The sequence below is a fragment of the Seriola aureovittata genome, chromosome 5, assembly GCF_021018895.1.
Source record: "Seriola aureovittata isolate HTS-2021-v1 ecotype China chromosome 5, ASM2101889v1, whole genome shotgun sequence".
NCBI classification, from domain to species: Eukaryota; Metazoa; Chordata; class Actinopteri; order Carangiformes; family Carangidae; genus Seriola; species Seriola aureovittata.
The window spans coordinates 29677356-29696254 of record NC_079368.1 but is presented as its reverse complement, the minus strand read 5'-3'; the positions used below and the strand labels follow the sequence as shown (position 1 = coordinate 29696254).

At 37.8% G+C, this 18899-nt stretch overlaps 2 protein-coding genes across 2 annotated transcripts in view; both read right to left on the bottom strand.

Annotated features, from left to right (window-relative positions):
* Window positions 1–1793: 1793 nt before the first annotated feature.
* LOC130169410 (ras-related protein Rab-14-like) lies at window positions 1794–14814 on the bottom strand. The gene is made up of 8 exons (XM_056376135.1): window positions 14678–14814; window positions 14077–14135; window positions 11319–11372; window positions 10992–11169; window positions 8943–9009; window positions 8673–8760; window positions 8549–8579; window positions 1794–8395 (listed from the first exon to the last, which is right to left on the bottom strand). Exons 2-8 carry the CDS (start codon window positions 14126–14128, stop codon window positions 8218–8220), a joined length of 648 nt encoding a protein of 215 aa, XP_056232110.1. The 5' UTR covers window positions 14129–14135; window positions 14678–14814; the 3' UTR covers window positions 1794–8217.
* A 2207-nt stretch (window positions 14815–17021) lies between these two features.
* The window catches only part of si:dkey-220o5.5 (actin filament-associated protein 1-like 2), a 19585-nt gene continuing 17707 nt past the window's right edge, over window positions 17022–18899 (bottom strand). Inside the window, exon 16 of the mRNA XM_056375285.1 lies at window positions 17022–18143. Within this exon, the coding sequence (XP_056231260.1) occupies window positions 18117–18143 (27 nt within the window). The 3' untranslated portion in view covers window positions 17022–18116. The remainder of the gene's footprint in view (window positions 18144–18899) is intronic.

Genomic DNA, 18899 nt, shown 5'->3' with positions numbered 1-18899 from the left:
TTACTATGACGTTTTATACCTTAACATGCTATGACGTTTTTATGACTTTTTATGCCTTACTATACTATGACGTTTTATGCCTTACTATACTATGAAGTTTTTATGACTTTTTATGCCTTACTATACTATGACTTTTTTGCACCTTACCATAATCTGTCGTTTTTATGAAGTTTTATGCCTTACTATACTATGACTTTTTATCACTTTTTATGCCTTACTATTGTATGTCATTTTTATGACTTTTTATGCCTTACTATACTATGACCATTTTATGACTTTTTATGCCTTACTGTACTATGACTTTTTATGCCTTACTATACTATGAAGTTTTTATGACTTTTTATGCCTTACTATACTATGAAGTTTTTATGACTTTTTATGTCATACTATACTATGACTTTTTATGTCTTACTATACTACGAAGTTTTTATGACTTTTTATGTCATACTATACTATGACTTTTTATGTCTTACTATACTATGAAGTTTTTATGACTTTTTATGTCATACTATACTATGACTTTTTATGCCTTACTATACTATTAAGTTTTATGACTTATGTCATACTATACTATGACGTTTTTATGACTTTTTATGCCTTACTATAATATGATTTTTTATGTCTTATTATAATATATCGTTTTTATGACTTTTATGCCTTACTGTACTATGACTTTTTATGACTTTTTATGCCTTACTATACTATGAAGTTATTATGACTTTTTATGATTTACTATACTATGACATTTTTTATACCTTACCGTAATCTGTCGTTTTTATGACTTTTTATGCCTTACTATACTATGACGTTTTTATGACTTTTTATGCCTTACTATACTATGTAGTTTTTATGCCTTACTAAACTATCGAGTTTTTATGACTTTTTATGATTTACTATACTATGATATTTTTATGACTTTTTATGCCTTACTATACTATGAGGTTATTATGACTTTTTATGATTTACTATACTATGACGTTTTCTGCCTTACTATACTATGATATTTTTATACATTACCATAATCTGTCTTTTTTTATGACTTTTTATGCCTTACTATACTATGAAGTTTTCATGACTTTTTATGACTTACTATACTATGTAGTTTTTATGACTTTTTATGCCTTACTATACTATGAAGTTTTTATGACTTTTTATGCCGTACTATACTTTGTCGTTTTCATGACTTTTTATGACTTACTATACTATGTCGTTTTTTTTGACTTTTATGCCTTACTGTCCTATGTTGTTTTTATGACTTTTTATGCCTTACTTTACATGAAGTTTTATCTCTTACTATACTATGTCGTTTTTTTGACTTTTTATGCCTTATTATAACTTTTTTATGACTTTTTATGCCTTATTATAACTTTTTTATGACTTTTTTTGACTTACTATACTATGATGTTTTTATGACTTTTTATGCCTTACTATACTATAACGTTTTTATGACTTTTTATGCCTTACTATATTATGTAGTTTTCATGACTTTCTATGCCTTACTATACATGAAGTTTTATGCCTTACTCTACTATGACATTTATATGACTTTTTATGCCGTACTATACTATGTCATTCTTATGCCTTACTATATTATGAAGTTTTTATGACATCTTTAATGCCTTACTATAGTATGACATTTTTATGACAGTTTTTATGCTTTATTAACCAATTACTTTTTATGTCTTAGTATACTATGACATGTTCATGGCCTATTTAATGATTTATTAATGTGGATTGAAGTTGCAGATGAATTTAAAAGTAGCACAGGGACAAATATGATGCAGGCTCATCAGTGTAGATACAGTATATATACTTTATTTACAAATAACTGAATCCCCATGGTCGTACAATGAACAGGTACAGCGGAAGAAAATCATTACAGATTACCAATATAAATAGTCAAAGAATCATAAGAAGCATGTTACTTTAGCAGAAAGAAAATCAACAGACAGTACAGAACAAACATAACAATAAAATGTAAAGAGCACGTTTACATCAGCGAGCGCATCATTGTTCAGCCTGATTACAGCGCCCCCATCTGACTGATCACTATCATCATTTCAAACACTGTTTTTGCTTTAAACATACTAGCGTAGCAGATAACTGCACATTTCAGAAAAATCTTTCAAATGTGGACACAAATGCTAATCTTTGCACAAATCCTTTTTGGGTATTAATCTTTTGATAGAGTACATTGGCCACTCAAAGAGTCAAGATGGCCACTATTTCCGGAAAGAAATCTTACTTTTTGCGCCAAGTTAAGAGAATGTTAATGTTAAGTTAAGAATAATCTAGGTGTCTACAATGTAGAGGGCAAAATTGAATACACTGTAAAAACAAAAATGAAATGTAAATATTTCAGCAAAAAAGCTCGCTAACTAGTCTAGCGCTAGCTAGTTAGCCAATTTCAAGTGGTTAATGCGATTTTTCAAATTAATGGCCCCAGAGGGATAAACATATCAATTTTGGTGCTTGTATTTGAAAGATTATTCCAGTTATCTGCTGCACTATACTGAATCATTCGAAAACTTGTTCTCTTCCAAGGTTTTATCTTCATAAAAAGAAATGTAGCTGTTTATTTATTTAAAGATAAACTTTCTCTTTTTTGATAATATTTTACTCCCAGGTCACTGATTACATTTAGGAATTTGGCAACACTGGAATAAAATCAGAGAAAACATCTTTAAACTGAATTCATGATGTATTAGTGACTGCGCTGCGACAACACTGCCTCCTGCTGGCACTGCTGTAAACAGGCAGAAATCTGTCTCCTGTTCTGTATTAACTAACTTGTTTTTTTTTGTTTTATTTTTTAAATGAAATGCTTGCGTTTTCCTTTGGTGAGGGAAGCTTAAGGCGTTCGTCATAATAAAACGTGTTTTTCTTTATGAATCCAGTGACTTCCTGTTGATTTTTGAGACCCTTTGGTCCTGGACACTTGTTAAAATCTTTGAGTTAAATTTCAAAAACAAGGAAATGAACGAATCCTTCTTTCATTAAAAAACACCCCCAGTGCAGACGCAACGTGCAGGTTATTAAATGATGAAAAAGCAACAAAATGCCTGAAAACTTGGAAGTCAGATGTTTTGTTTTTTTTACAGTGAGGGAGGGGTTTCATTCATAAATCAAGCATCACAGTTAAAGAAGGCAGCTGTCCACCAATCAGAGGACAGCGAAGAGTAAAATCACACTGATTTCTCCCCATCAGACAGATCTGGACACAGTTAGAAACCAGATTGTGTGTTGAAGTGGTCCAGGACTCCTTGGTGAAGTCTGGACACGCCCACAGCAGGTTACTCTGGTTTAAAACTGAAAACACTGGATATGTACACGGGATCACCAGACCAGATCCTGAACCTTTGCACCACGGACGGGGAGATCGAAACGAACAGGGCAGGAAAATCACTGTTTCCATGAGACAGTCGCAGAGGAGACAAACATCACTGAAGAGTTATCTGCTGAATCAATAGTAAACACAAACTGATTTAAATAATTTATTTGTTTGTTTCCTCTAAACTGTGAACAATCATTTCTAACACAAATAAATTTAAAGTCAAATAACTTTTTATTTCAAAATATTTGAAGTTTTCCTTTTTTTTTTTGTAAAAGATAAATGTATTTCCACTAACAGGAAAAAAAACTTAGGAAAATATAAGTGATAAAAATTAAAATACAAAAGGTAAGTCAAAAATGTTTTTGTCAATATCATGATTTCACATTAATATGTTTATATTTTTATCATTCTGAAGTTTTCCTGTTTGTTTTTTTTTCTTTTCTTTAAAATTAATTTAAAAATTTACATTTAATTTCTAGTGGCTCATTTTATTTGGTTGTTTCTTTGAGCATGTTTCTTCATTGACATCAAACATAACATTACCCATTATTGTAACATGGAAATAAAACATGGCAGAAATGTATTTAATGTATTTGTTCGCTGAGAAAACTTGGGACAACAAACAAAACAATTTTAATTTATCCGCTAATTTATTGATATTCATTGTTTTTAAATTTTGATTTGTTAACTCAGTTTATCATATAATAATAAATACTTTGACTCATCAGATAGTCTGTTTGATGTTTGTCACTTATAAGAGAAAACAATTCTCACACTTAGTTTTTCTTTTAAATCTCAACATCTGCCCTGGTGTTAAAGCAGTATACTGTATATTACTTTATATTTGTATACAGTGCGTTTCCCTGCTGGAGAGCTACTGGACAGTTAATTCATTTAGTGTAAATCTGATCTTTAATCCATCATAAAGTTGAATCATCAGGTCAAAGCTGCAATAACCTATTTGTTTTTGAAACTGCATCAAATGAATAAAATTACATGTGCAACTTTAAAATATATATATATATATATATATATAAAAAAAAGGTAAAATAAAGTTTAGCAGAGCTGGACTGTCTGTGTTTCTGTTGTAACCCTGTTAGTGCTGGAATGCTTTTTAAGGAACAAAATTTACTGACCGACCCAGTTAGTCTGAGAGAACTGGTTCAGGATCACACGATAAACGCCATGAAATAGTTCAACGTATAAACGTTGATGACTGAAGGAAACTTCACAGCACTTCAGGATATCAAGGCTCTGGCATTTGGATCCAGATCTCACTTATAATTTCATATCCAAAATGTTCCTTAAGATATCTGTACAATTTTTTTCAAACTCTGATGCACAAATACTTTGTCTCCTAATTTTTGTAGCATTAACCAATATTCAGTTTAAGCAACAATTTAGTCGTAATGAACCAGAAATCATAGTGATGCATTCAAGTAAACTGTAACCCGGCCGAATGTTAAACAGAAAACTAAAATAAACAAAACCAGGAAGTAATAAATTAAAAGAATCTGCATCGCCTCCACTTGTGTCATTTTCCTTCCCTCAACACACACACTTAACCATGAGGGATGTGAAAAACAGCCACTAGGTGGAGCTGTGACATCAAAAATATATTGCATTTATATTTGATTAAAAAATACAAAAAAAAAAAAAAAAAAATTGAATAAAAATCTATCCTGAACTTGAGATCCACAGAGGGACCGATACTGACGATCTGGTTCAGGTAAGCCGGTTTTTCCTCATCAATCAGCTGCTGCATCCCTCCACAGAGTGATCAGTGTTCTCAGTTATTTTAAATTAAGTTATTTAGTTCAAATGTTTTAGATTTTTAAAAAAAGGCAAAGTGTGGAATTGCAGAGATGGTGAGGTTATTGGGTGGATTAAGGGTTCTTGTCTGTTTGTTAGGTCTTTAAGGGTCCACTAGGTTCCTAATGCTGGGGCCCTTACCCAGGACCCAAGTAGGGTTGGGTCCAGTGTCTTATTGTCCTCAGGTGCTTTTTGGATTTTATCTCTCTTTTTTGACCATTCATTTTTTATCTACATTGGATTCAAGTAAAGTTTCCACAGGTCAGATTCAGATCAGGTCCCAAGACCCATGAAGACTTGTAAAGTGTATGTTAACACTCAGCATATATCAGATCTTTTCCATAACTCCAGCTGGGATTAAAGGGGTGCTCCAGTGATTTAGACGTGGTCGGACGTGGGGCTGAACAACAAAATATTATCGAGACTGCGACATGGCCAGTGCAATTGTTTGATAAAGGTAAAAATACCATTATAAATGCAGCACATCAAAATAATTGCAAGATGATTTTTTGTTTTGCATATTGTTCAGCCCTCGTCGGACGACAAATGCAATGTCTGTCTGAAGCACAATCAGGCTTTTAGTATTGCACGTACATAAAATTGGGGAACTTATTAAAGAAATACGGGTCAAACCTGAAGCAGCAGCGATAGCCTGACTTTTAGTACATAATATGGGTCAAGCCCAAAAACCAAAGATCCTACAGTTTCCGTAAAGCCACTCGATAACGACTTTTGGTAGACCCACCCTGCCTGGTGACCCACTTCCAGTTTGTAATGCAGGCTTTCCGTCATTGTCTTGGAGTTCAAGCCAAATCACGTACATTGTCAAGGTTATTTATGACTTAAGAACTTAAGAAAGCTTCTGTAGAGGAGACATTACAGATAAGTATTTTCTGAGGCTGAGTGGTACAAATCCGATGAGGGTGACTGGACTGTAGCCAATAGAGTAAAAACACAGCTGGAAACCTGCAGACACACATTTGACCACAACAGCAACCTTTAAAATGCGTCTTCTGATCCACATTATCAACCTGGGCAATACTTATAGAACTGATTACATAATTAAATCAGACAGCGTGTTTGGAAACTCGAACAAGTGAGCAGAGGAAGAAATGTTTTCAGGAATCCGAGAGGCGAGTTCAGATGTCCAGGTCAATCTGTCATAGATTTTATGGTTTTGAAGCATTAATTTTAAAGACTTTTGTAATTGAACAACAAATGTATCACACATGTATAAGACAAAGATATGAATTTAAATCCAGAAGTTTATCTCAAAGAACGAACATCAGAACTGGGCATTTGGACGACCTGGAGCTAAAGCAGATCAAATATAACTAAACCTCAAGGTTTTATATTTAAAGATTTGGGCCGAAGGTGGTCCTTGATTTGGACTGAGATCCAGGCTCTGGATCTGTTCATAGGAATGTCCAGAGTTGGAACTTGGGTAATCCGACTTTTTGTATAACAGTCCAGATTAAGACTATAGGATTGTCCAAATTCAGGCATTGCATCTTTATTTTTCTCTACTGTATGGGTGTTTCATATTTGGGATGAAGGGGGTTCCAAATTTTGACTACCTTCACCTTTGGTTCAAAGGTAGGCCTGGGTGTGGGGTAACAGCAGTCCAGCTGGAGCCTGGGCTCTGCATGTGTCCATGGCGGTGTCCCTTTGGAACTAGGGTGATCTGCATTTTGGTGAAGGTGTAGATTAGATATACGCTGTAGACTGGTCTGGTTCTTTGAGTCCTGTACCTTTATGTGTCTCTTGGGATTTGGGTGTTTTGTCTCTGGGACAACAACAGTCCACACTTGAGGGACAACCAAGTCTGGACTACGGGCCGATGGGGCTCCAGACTGGGAAGAGACTGTGTCTGGCGGCTAGTGTAATCTTGGAAAAAAAGGGTTGTCTGTTGATGGTCTTAGAGATGTCCTATTGTGGGATTTGAACAGTCTTGGTTCGCCTACCTTTAGGTCAAACCTGCCAAGATGGCAATCGTGATTTGACCTGGGGTGGCCCTGCTTAAACCTGATCTCTCCATTGCAATGTCCAAATTAAGAACTAAGGCAACTCCCTTTAGTCCAGTTTTGGGCTGTAGGTTGGTTAAACGTTGAGCCTTGTACCTTTGTCTCCTGAGTTATCAGTGTTCCCCATTTGGGACCAGGGTAGTACCAAATTTGGATCAGACTCACTTGACCAGACTTGGAAGAGAAGCGGTCTGGAGGGTAGTCCAGCATTGAGGAAAAGGGTTGTCTGGTTATGGGTTTGGGGCTCTGAAAGCAGCCTCAAACTGGACATGAGACAGTCCAGCTTAAGGCTGGACTCTGGATCTCTACATAGTAATGTCCAGATATGGATTAAGACAGCCCATTTTGATGCAACCCAGATTTGAGTTGTAAGTTGGTCCAAATTTGAGATCTGTATTTTGACTTGTCTCTTGAGACAGGTGATTCACATTCTGGATGAAAGTAGTCCAAAATTTTGACAAACCTTTGCTTGAGTTGGACCAACAGCACTCCCAACTCGGCAGAGACTGTGGCCGGAGGATAATCCAGTCTAGGAAAAAAGGTTTTCTGGTGCAGGGATGTTAGATGTCTTATTCTGGTCTTAGAGCAGTCCAGACTGGCCCAGGTCTGGCTCAGGTGTGCCTGAATATGGGTTGAAGGCAGTCTGGATTGTGGATCCCCGGATCTAGAGTGGTCGGGTTTTATGCTGAAGGATTAAGAAATAAATAAATTGGGCAGACAATGATCCAGTTTAGGTCTAGGATGGTCTGGATTTGGGAGTTGTCCAATACTGGTCCTGATTCAAGGCTGGTCCAGATGTGGCACACTGAAATCTGGATAGTTGTAGATTTGGGTGGAGGATGTTTGGATTGGGTACTGTACTGTGGTCTGAATTGGACTGGTTGGACTATGCCACTGTTATGTTAAATGTAATCCAGCTAAATCCTGTTGGATGCACTCTGGACAGAAGGTGGACGTTAGTGCCTGGAGGAAAGGGGATCTCTGTGTACGTATCTGTCTCTGTCTGTCCGTTTGTCTGTTTGATGGGTCTGTAGTTTCTGTCTGAGGTTAGCAGCTGCAGCCCTCTTTAGCCGGCTGGCTGTCGGCGTTGAGGCGGCCTCCCTGTGGCGCTGACGGTTTGTGTTGGACTCCTGACTCGGCAGCGTTCAGGTCCAGACTGCCGTCTTGGATGTTCTGGTAGATCCTCTTTGCTGCCTCCAGGAAGGCCTCCTCCACATTCTCCCCTCTGAGGAAGACAAGGATCAAGATACAAACATACAGTTCAGTTCTTGTACATTAAGGACTTTAAGCTTTTAAAGCAAATTTAATTAAATAGTTTATATGGTTATATTTTTACTAAGACACCATTCTAGATGTGTGTGTGTGTGTGTGTACTTACGTCTTAGCACTGGCCTCTAGAAACAGCAAACCTGATTAACAACAGGAAGCAGAGATCAGAACCAGGCAGTCAGTCTGATGTCCTGTTAATAAACTGTACATTTCAACATGTCTCTGCTCCTCACCGTTCTCTTCAGCAAACTGTTTGGCCTCCTCGTACGTCACGTCTCTCTGAGCCTCCAGGTCGGCCTTGTTACCAATCAGAATGATCACCTGAAAGATGTCATTTATTACACAACTAAAGTGCATCAAACTGCTAATGTAATATTTGCCTCTTTGTGGACAAGAAACAAATACAGTCTGGTGCAGAAGCCTCTTTTTGTGTCCTGTCCAAGCAAAAATTAAAACCTACAGATAGTCAAAATTGCTTCAGTTCTTGGTGCGTCTTTACTCACTGTGTTTGGGTTGGTCAGGTTCCTGGCATCTGTCAACCAGCTGCTTAGGTGATTATAAGTACTTCTCCTGAACACAAAGAAAAATGATGAGTTATTCTTCAACACAGAGTCTCCAGCCATACAAGCAGCACAAGCTTAGACCTGATGACGGAGCTGGATTAAAACTCAGAAGATCAACTACGTCAACACCATTCAGCCTGAGGGGAACATGAACACCTGAACCAAGTTTTGTCCCAGTTTATCAAATAGCTGGACCAGAGTGGACCCACTGATAGACTCTGCTGTGGCCACATAAACAGCAGCAGTATGCAGTTGATATGGTGAATCAATGGTTAGCACATACAGTTATGTTCATAATAATAGCAGTGTGTTTACAAAGGTGAGTAAACCTCAAAATTCTTCAAATAAATTGTATTTTAATGAACACAAATGCATTGGGGACACTGCATATTCTATTTCAAAGCAAGAAAATTGGAAAAAGTCATTGAATTTGATAATATTTTACAGAAAGTCAAGAAATATAATGTTCAAAAAAATAGCAGTGTTGACATCTTTCTTTACAAACTCAAAAATATACTGTATAAACTACTAGAAATGCTTGAAGATTCAACTTTCCTGAGAATCATAAACTAATATTTAGTTGCATAACCACGGTTTCTGATAACTGCTTCCCATCTGTGGTACATGGAGTCCAACAACTTCTGGCACCGGTCAACAGGTATTGGGACAATTGTACTACGTTCCACAATTCCTCTGCATTTCTTGGTTTTGCCTCATGAACAGCATTTTTTATGTCAGCCCACAAGTTTTCTATGGGATTAAGGTCTGGGGATTGTGCTGGCCACTCCATTACTTGAATTATGTTTGTCTGGAACCATGATTTTGCTCGCTTGCTGGTGTGTTTGGGGTCACTGTCTTGGTGAAACACCCATTTCAAGGGCATTTCCTCTTCAGCATACGGCAACATGACTCCTTCCAGTATTCTGATGTACTCAAACTGATCCGTGATCCCTGGTATGTGATAAATAGGACCAACACCATAGTATGTGGAACATCCCCATATCATGATGCTTGCACCACCATGCTTCATCGTCTTCTTGGGACTTTGCGGGGGCTTCTTGCTGGTAGCTTGGCTTCACATAGACGTCGTCTGATTGTTACAGTACTCACAGGAAATCTTAGATCTTCTTTGATCCTCCTGGAGCTGATCATTGGCTGAACCTTTGCCATTTTGGTTATTCTCCGATCCATTCGAATAGTCATTTTTCTTTTTCTTCCTCGCCTTTCTGGTTTTGGCTGCTATTTTAAAGCGTTTGATATCATTTTAGCTGAACAGCCTGTCATTTTCTGCACTTCTTTATAGGTTTTCCCTTCTTTTATTTATTTCTTAATCAAAGAACGCTCTTCTTCTGAACAGTGTCTTGAACGACCCATTTTACTCTGTTTTTCAAGGACAAATGCACAGTCAGCATATGCAGCGTCAGTTGCCTTGATCCTTATATAAGGGCCACCTGTTTAAAACCTATGTTTTTCACATAATCAATGACCTCACTAATTGAACTCGGCACTGCTATTTTTTTGAACACGCCCCTTTCAGTAAATGATTCAGTTTCACAGAATCAGCAGCATGCACGCCATGCCTGTTGGGTCTGTTGGTTTTCTATACCTTTACTAAACCTTCTAGAAACTTACTTGCAGTGTAGAAGTGTGATTTATCTTGCTAGTGATGTGGGACTGCTTATTTTGAACACAACTGTATGTCTCCCAAATAGAAGATTGTAGCTTAAAACCTGGTCCGGTAAAGCTCCATAAAGCGACTAGAAACAAGAATACTGATCATCTTGTTTTCAAGACTTGTAGCGTCACATCCTGATTTTATTTTCAAAAACCTTGTCAAGTGAAAATCATTTGAAGGTGACTTCATCCTCACATGCTCCCAAATTTCTCTCACAAATTTAAATTACAGCAGCCCGTTGAATTTAGTCCAAGGAACTGGACATTTACAAAGACAACCAACCAACCAACCACCCGGCCTCTCCCCGTCAGTACCTGGTGATGTCGTAGACCATGAGGGCCCCGGCGGCCCCTCTGTAGTAGGACCTGGTGACGGCCCTGAACCGCTCCTGACCGGCCGTGTCCCAGATCTGCAGCTTCACCTTCTGACCGTGGACCTCCATGATCCTCGTCCCAAACTCCACCCCGATGGTGTGGGGACAGTCAGCCATGACTGTGAAAACACACACACACACACACACACACACACACACACACACACACACACAGAAGAAGAAGCTGAATTCAAAGCTTTTCAAGACCCTACAGACACTGAGGGAGGAGCAGAGAAACAGCAGGAGGAGAGAAGAAGAAAGGACTCACATTTTTTCTCTGTGAACTGGTGCAGCAGACAAGACTTCCCTACTCCCATATCACCTGGGGAGAGAGAGAGAGAGAGAGAGAGAGAGAGAGAGAGAGAGAGAGAGAGAGAGAGAGAGAGAGAGAGAAATCAATCAATAATCAAAAACAAGGTCAGAATAAGGACTTATGTTAAAGTGAACCACGACAGTTTGGTTGGTGAAACAGAACATTCCTTTTGTTTGAAACATGTAATCAGTCCGCTTAGTGGAGAGCTCAAAAAAAACACATTACCCATAAGCCTCGGCTGCTCTTACTATGGAGGAGAACCCAGTCAGGTGTGAGAGAGAGAGAAGACTCAGAACATTCAACTGTTTTTTCAGGTTTCTATAAAGTGTAGTTTTTAGTTTTCGCTGTTAGTGCAGCTCACAACAGGAACTGGTTCTTCCTGAAATGCACCATGGGAGTTGTAGTTGACTTCTCCTTCAGTTTTGACATCCACAGGCTTCTTATAGCTTTGACTTTTAAATCAAAGAACCAGATATTTTGTGACACACTGGTTCATATTTTGTTGAGATGATTCGACCAGGGGCTTTTCATGTCGTCACTCTCTATGAGAACATGAACTAGAGGTTTACAGGTGAGCTAACACCAGCAGCCATGTTTGTAGTTCCAAGGGTTTAAAAAAAAAAAAAAAAAACCATCTCGCCAAAGGGCGGCAGCTGAAAACCAGCCAGCTGGCAAACACTGCTGAGTTTAAGGATGGTAATTGATACGACTTTACTGATACCAGTGCCTTTATTGATTCTGCTTATCAGTCTGATTCTTTATCAATTCCCTTAGCGATTCCTTTCTGTGAGGAAAAAAAAGTAGACCTACACAGGTTTCTAGCATCTACGCAACTGTTTTATTACCCGTGAACACAGTGATGGAACAGAGCAAGAAAAAGGCATCATGTGACTCCGCTAATGTTATTATAACATGGTTTTACTCGCGTGCTGCTCGGTTGGGAAGATGTAGAAAACAGGCATTCCTGGAATTCTTCCTTGAAATTACAGACATTACAACCAGCACTGTCGCTGTCTTTCTTTGTGAAATGAAGCCACGCTTTGGACCGTTTCTTCTTCTCCTCCGACATGATTGTTTTGCAAAGCACAACTGTCAGACAAACACGTCAGCAGCGATAAAAGGAAGTGATAGAAGAACGATAAGATTCCAATGGTTCGGATGATTTGTAACATGTTCTCAACTGAAACCGGTTCTCGATTCCCAAACCTCCGCCACATTTACAGACATACTGATTAATGTGTGTGTTGTATTTATAAATTAAGAAATGAAAAATCAAATGACTGAAAGGAAGTGAGAGGAAGAAGTGTTTCCCAAACTTCAGTTCTGTTTCCTGTAGGTACCAGGATTTACAAAAACATTTCACAGGATCATTTATTTTCCTTTTTCCTCAGCAATGTCCAATTACTCCTGTGTTCCCAGTGGTGGATGAAGTAATCTGATCTTTTATTTCAGTAAAAGTATGAATACAACACTGTAAAACACTCCATTACAACTAAAAATACTGAATTAAAATACACTTCAATTAGTAAAAGTAAAAGCACAAATTTTATCCCTGTGACTCACTGTTAGTGCTATATTAGATATTATTAATAATATTTTACTGTTGTAGCTGCTTAAACTACGTCATATATACTTGGATATCTTAGTCCACTGGTTCCCAACCTAGGGGTCGGCCCCCTCCAGGGGTCACCAGATAAATCTGAGGGGTCGTCACATGATTCATGGGAAAGATGAAGAAACAAACTCCTGATTCACTGATCTGGATTCAGTTTGTGGACTTTTCTTATTTTAACTCTGTTTCTCTTTGGTGGAACTCATAACACCTCAAAGTTTCATCTTTAATGACGTGTTATAGATTATGATTATGCCTTTATAAACCATTCATATGTTTTTTTTAATGTAAATTCTTAATCTTAAAAGTACTAGAGATGTCAAATTAAGTGCAGTAAAAAGTGGCATGAAATGGAAATACTCCAGCTAAGTACTAGTACCTCAGAACTGTTCCTAAGTACACTACTGGAGTAAATGTATTTAGTTACTTTCCTACACTTATACCTACATTTAAGTACCAGCAGGAGCCAGTACTGTATTAGTATCTGACCCATACAGTGTGGGCTGTATTATAACAACACTAACAGCTCTTCTGGCAAGTACAATTGTAAGGTATTTGTACTTCACTTGAATATTTTTTCTACTTTCTACTTTTACTCCTGTACTGGATATATTGTGCGTTTTACTGCAACTACTCAACAGTTAATTATTTTAATATTCTTTAATTCATTTTTAATAATGTTGATAGAATAATAAATATTATAATAATTTTGTTCATTGAACAAAACTCTGATCGGATTTCTCACTATTTTCATAATTTCTACACACCAAAAAAATTCAATCGATTAATGGAGAAAATAATCAGCAGATAATAATGAAAATAATTGCAGAACAATTAACTCCAACTCAACCAACTACAGCAGTTAAATACTGCTGATATATTAATGCATAGGTAATAATTATCTAAAGATGTAATAAATAGTGTAACAGTCACAGGAGACATTTTTCTTTAAGGACATTTTCCTCATTATACTTTTGTTCTTTTACTTGACTGGGAATTTAAACACAGGGCTTTCAGTTGTAACAGTGTTATAACAGTGTAGTATTAGTACTTTTACTACTAGATCTAGAGTATTTCATACTTAATGAATCAGACACTCACCGATGATGATGTATTTGAAGATGTAGGAGTAGTTGTAAGGTGCGGCTGTCATCTTGATGCTGTAGGGGGGGGGGGGGGGGGGGGTGAGGAGGGGAGAGGGTGAGGAGGGGGGGGAGAGGGGGGGGGGGGAGGGGGGGGTGAGGGGGACAAAAGGTTTCATTTAAACCAACAGCATGAGTTTCGGCGGAGTCCACACCCTGTCTGAGTCCGTCTCACTTCTGTCTCCTCTGAACCTGAAACCGTTCAACTGGACACACAAACAAAAGGAAGCGGCTAGGCTAGGCTAGGCTAACACACAGCTAAAGGCTAAACACCGAGCTCTGCTCCTGCAACGCCGTTAAACACCGTGACAGTCGTGCGGGATAAAAGCAGCCCCGGTTAGCACAGGTATTAACCTCCATCAGCTGACTTCCCTCCCCGAGCAAACCTCTCGATTCCCTCTATTAGCTTTAGCCCTGCAGCTAACCGGCTAACAGCTGCAGTTCTGTCTACGCCTTGCTAACAGCTAACAGCAGGAGGCCACTTTTTATCAACACTCACAACGAAAACCATGAAAGAATAAAGCAGACAGGCAGGTGTGTTATAAACCCCGTTGTTTTACCTTCGGTCCGGGTGTCTATCTAACCTGTAACTCTGGTTGAACCGCTGGTTAGACAGACTGTTATCTTGGTTAGCTGGTTAGCTGGTTAGCCTGCTGAGCCGTCAGGAAGCCTTTCCTCTCTTCCGCGATTCTTCCTCACCGGTAGGAAAAGGGACGGACAGGTTTTTACCGCCCCCCAGCGGAAGGTGAAAATATCTAAACGATTAATTAAATTATTTATTTTTTGGGATAATGTTACACTGCACGTTAAATGTCCTTCACATGAACATGTGTAAGCTTTTACAAGAAACAAGAAACTTAAGTAGACAAGTCATATTTTTATATTTATTTAATGACATCCTAAAGTCACACTCAATCTAAAAATATGTGTATCATGTCCGTGTGTTCAGATTTAGAGTTATGATTCTGAGCAGTAGATGTAGTGTTGATCAACATGATCAAACACCTGCGTTCACCTGTCCCTCTGTGGACATCGCTGCCATGTGTCAAGCACCTCAACCATTTAGACTAGAATAGAAACAAATAGAGTAGAATATAACTTTATTAGAGTGGAAATTTGTCTTGAGCTCAACAAATATAAACACAGAGCAACACGCAGGAACATGTAATATATAAAAGAATAAACATACAGAACAAATGTGGCATCAACAAACCACTGAGATAAATAAGACACTTAAGTATTAAGTACAAAGAAAAGTGGTTTAGTTTCCTGACCTCATCTGACTGTGCTCTTATCCAACCATGAACATAAGCATATATTCTCAGACAAGGACACACACATGTATCACTAAGTTCCCTGATTTCACATTTATATCAATATAAAACATGTAATAACTGGTTTATAACAGACTATAATGCAGCTGTAATCATGTCTAAATGTTTAATTAATCTTTGCTAATAACTCTACTTCCTTCTGTGATGGCAATATATCTATATAATTTAAATCTGCTTACAACTACATTTATTACATGTTTATATAGTGTTTATAAATGCTAAATTATTGGACTTAAAATAAAGTGTTACCCATTCATCTAACAGCTAAAGTGAAAGATATTAAAATTCAGTTCTTTTAATATTACAGTATCATTTTACAGGTCAGTGTTTAGTTCAACATCAACAAAGAAACATTCACCTGAGATTATAAAATTCAGTAAATATAAAAACGATACAAATACATGATCGTCATGGTAATAATCAATGATTCATAGTCATATGTATAAAATAACATTGTGCTGATCATAGTGAGAACAGATAAACAAACTGCTTCAGTTATTACAGACATTCACATCAAATAAAGACCATGTGGATTAAACAACACAAGAGTAACTAATTCAAACAAACATGCGACCTGAAGTTCACAACAGTGAGTCATGATACTGAACAGAGAGCAGACAAATGAAGAGTTTTACACAGCAGGACAACAAACTGCCATCACAGTGTTACAGATGAAGGAAATCCTGACACACCCAACAAACAGGACCAAACACATCTCAGAGACTGCGGCTCGATTTGAGAGCACAATATTTAATTATGGAAGAAAATCTGCAAAACATTTTCACACTGAACACACCCAGGTTCAGTTAGGAAGCAGGAAATGACCGCTCATTTGGAAAATATCTGAGCAGACTGCTCACTGTGAAGTCGGCACGCTGTCATGTTTGTCTGCTGCTGCGTCCATGGACGGATTAATGAACGGGTCTCCTGGGTACAGGGCCAGGGGCCGCCAGGGCCCCTGAACAACTACATAGAAACAAAACGAATACAAAGAGACACAAAAAAACTACAAAGAGACACAAAACAACTACAAACAGACACAAAACAGCTACAAAGAGACACAAAACAGCTACAAAGAAACATTAAACAACTACAAAGAGACACAAAAAAACTACAAAGAGACACAAAACAGCTACAAAGAGACACAAAACAACTACAAAGAGACACAAAACAGCTACAAAGAAACATTAAACAACTACAAAGAGACACAAAACATCTACAAAGAAACTTTAAACAACTACAAAGAGACACAAAACAACTACAAAGAGACACAAAACAGCTACAAAGAAACATTAAACAACTACAAAGAGACACAAAACATCTACAAAGAAACTTTAAACAACTACAAAGAGACATTAAACAACTACAAAGAGACAGAAAACAGCTACAAAGAAACATTAAACAACTACAAAGAGACAGAAAACAGCTACAAAGAAACTTTAAACAACTACAAAGAGACACAAAACAGCTACAAAGAAACATTAAACAACTACAAAGAGACACAAAACAGCTACAAAGAAACATTAAACAACTACAAAGAGACAGAAAACAACTACAAAGAGAAACTAAATAACTACAAAGAGACAGTAAACAACTACAAAGAGACACAAAACAGCTACAAAGAAACATTAAACAACTACAAAGAGACATTAAACAACTACAAAGAGACAGAAAACAGCTACAAAGAAACATTAAACAACTACAAAGAGACAGAAAACATCTACAAAGAAACTTTAAACAACTACAAAGAGACACAAAACAGCTACAAAGAGAAACTAAATAACTACAAAAAATAAAACAACTACAAAGAGACAGACACACCTTTAGGTGTCTGGGCCCATGAGCTCAGTCTCATAGTCCGTCCATGGCTGCGTGTGATTGAACACTGGATTCTTAAGTACCGACATGTTGTTGTGATGGAGCTTATTAACATGTTGTTTATTGAAATACAAAAACCTTCAACTGGACAAAAACCAACCCAGATTAGTGGTTAACAGGTAAAGTTAATAAAGACAGTGTGCTGTGTGTGTGTGTGTGTGTGTGTGTGTGTGTGTGTGTGTGTGTGTGTGTGTGTGTGTGTGTGTGTGTGTGTGTGTGTGTTCAGTTTATCGTGCATTTATCTTGTTTGCAGAAACTGTTTGATTTCTTTGGTTTATCAGAGATTCACAACAGTATATGGAAAGATTAAGTTTGAGTCTGTGCACTCGGTGAGCACTTTATTAGGAACAGCTGACTAACACTGGGTCGTTCCTCAGCTCTCCATGTCATGGATCCACCAGCTGATGTCTCCTGTTCTACCACATCCCCGAGGTGTTCTGCAGCATCAGGTTTCTGTTCCTGGTGACAGGAATCGTCCGTCCACCTCAAACCAGCTCGTCTGACTCCAACAACCACGTCACGGTCAGACGTGAAACTGCAGCTCCTGATCGGGATCTGAAGGATTTTAAACTGCCGCTTCATGATTGGCTGGTTGGATGACTGCAGGAAGAAGCAGGTGAACAGGTGTTCCTTATAAAGTGCTCAGTGAGCGTACGTGTCAAAGCCTGTGGTCAGAGCCGTCCGAGAGGCCGACGCAGACACTGAGTTATAAGCTTGTCTCTTTGAGTGACATCCACAGTGTCGGAGGCGTCAGGTCGTCTGTGGATGTGATGTTGAACAGCTGGTGTCAAGCTGCAGCTTTGGTTTCCCATTCCTGTGAAAACAACAACAACAACAACAACAACAACAACAGAGTTAACTGTGTAATACATGAAGAATATTTAGCAACTAAATTCATATTCAGCTGTTTCCTATTGGAAAAACCATTTTGCAATCAGACGGCTCTTATAAAGGATTTATAAAAGGAGGTTATTAATTCAGTTGTTTACACTTTCTAAATCATAAATAAACAATTATAAACAACTTATAACACAGTTTTCATACATTGATTCAGGCTCACTATTTGGCAAGTTAATGCTTATAACATTTATTAATGTGACTAATGAGTTTCTGGTAAAAGGAGCCTTATAGTAAAGTGTAAAATACATCATCATTTATTCATGAGGCTCCTTTTGCCAGGAATCGAAAATCAGGTTGATGTTAAAACCTGACGTTGGCTAACTGACGCTGTGACGTTGAGCAGATCAGAATGACGGTATTTTATATGTCAAGATGACGTTGACATGAGGCAAGCTGCAAAAACATGAATCTGATTTTCCCTCCTCACAGGTTCGTCTCCAGACTTCTGAACAGAGTGAGACGCCACAGTCTGGATCAAACCAACAGTTGGTCCCAAAATATTAAAATAATTGTCTTTGTGCGATTATTTGACTGAGGAAACATTTATCGTGTCACTGATTTCTTCTTCTTTGTTTATTAAATGATCTGAAATCAGGAATATAAAGCTTGTGTATAGACGTGGAAGCCGGAGCGCTAACAGGCAGGTGAACTCAGGTAAACAGCTGAGTGA

What these genes read in the sequence shown, in the direction of transcription:
- LOC130169410 (XM_056376135.1), bottom strand. Translation starts at nt 14,128, where the DNA reads ATGACAGCCGCACCTTACAACTACTCCTACATCTTCAAATACATCATC. An exon ending in CCAGTTCACAGAGAAAAAAT is followed by an intron (nt 11,170 to 11,318) that starts GTGAGTCCTTTC and finishes GTGTTTTCACAG; the next exon opens with TCATGGCTGACTGTCCCCAC. An exon ending in ACAGTTTGCTGAAGAGAACG is followed by an intron (nt 8,580 to 8,672) that starts GTGAGGAGCAGA and finishes GTTGTTAATCAG; the next exon opens with GTTTGCTGTTTCTAGAGGCC.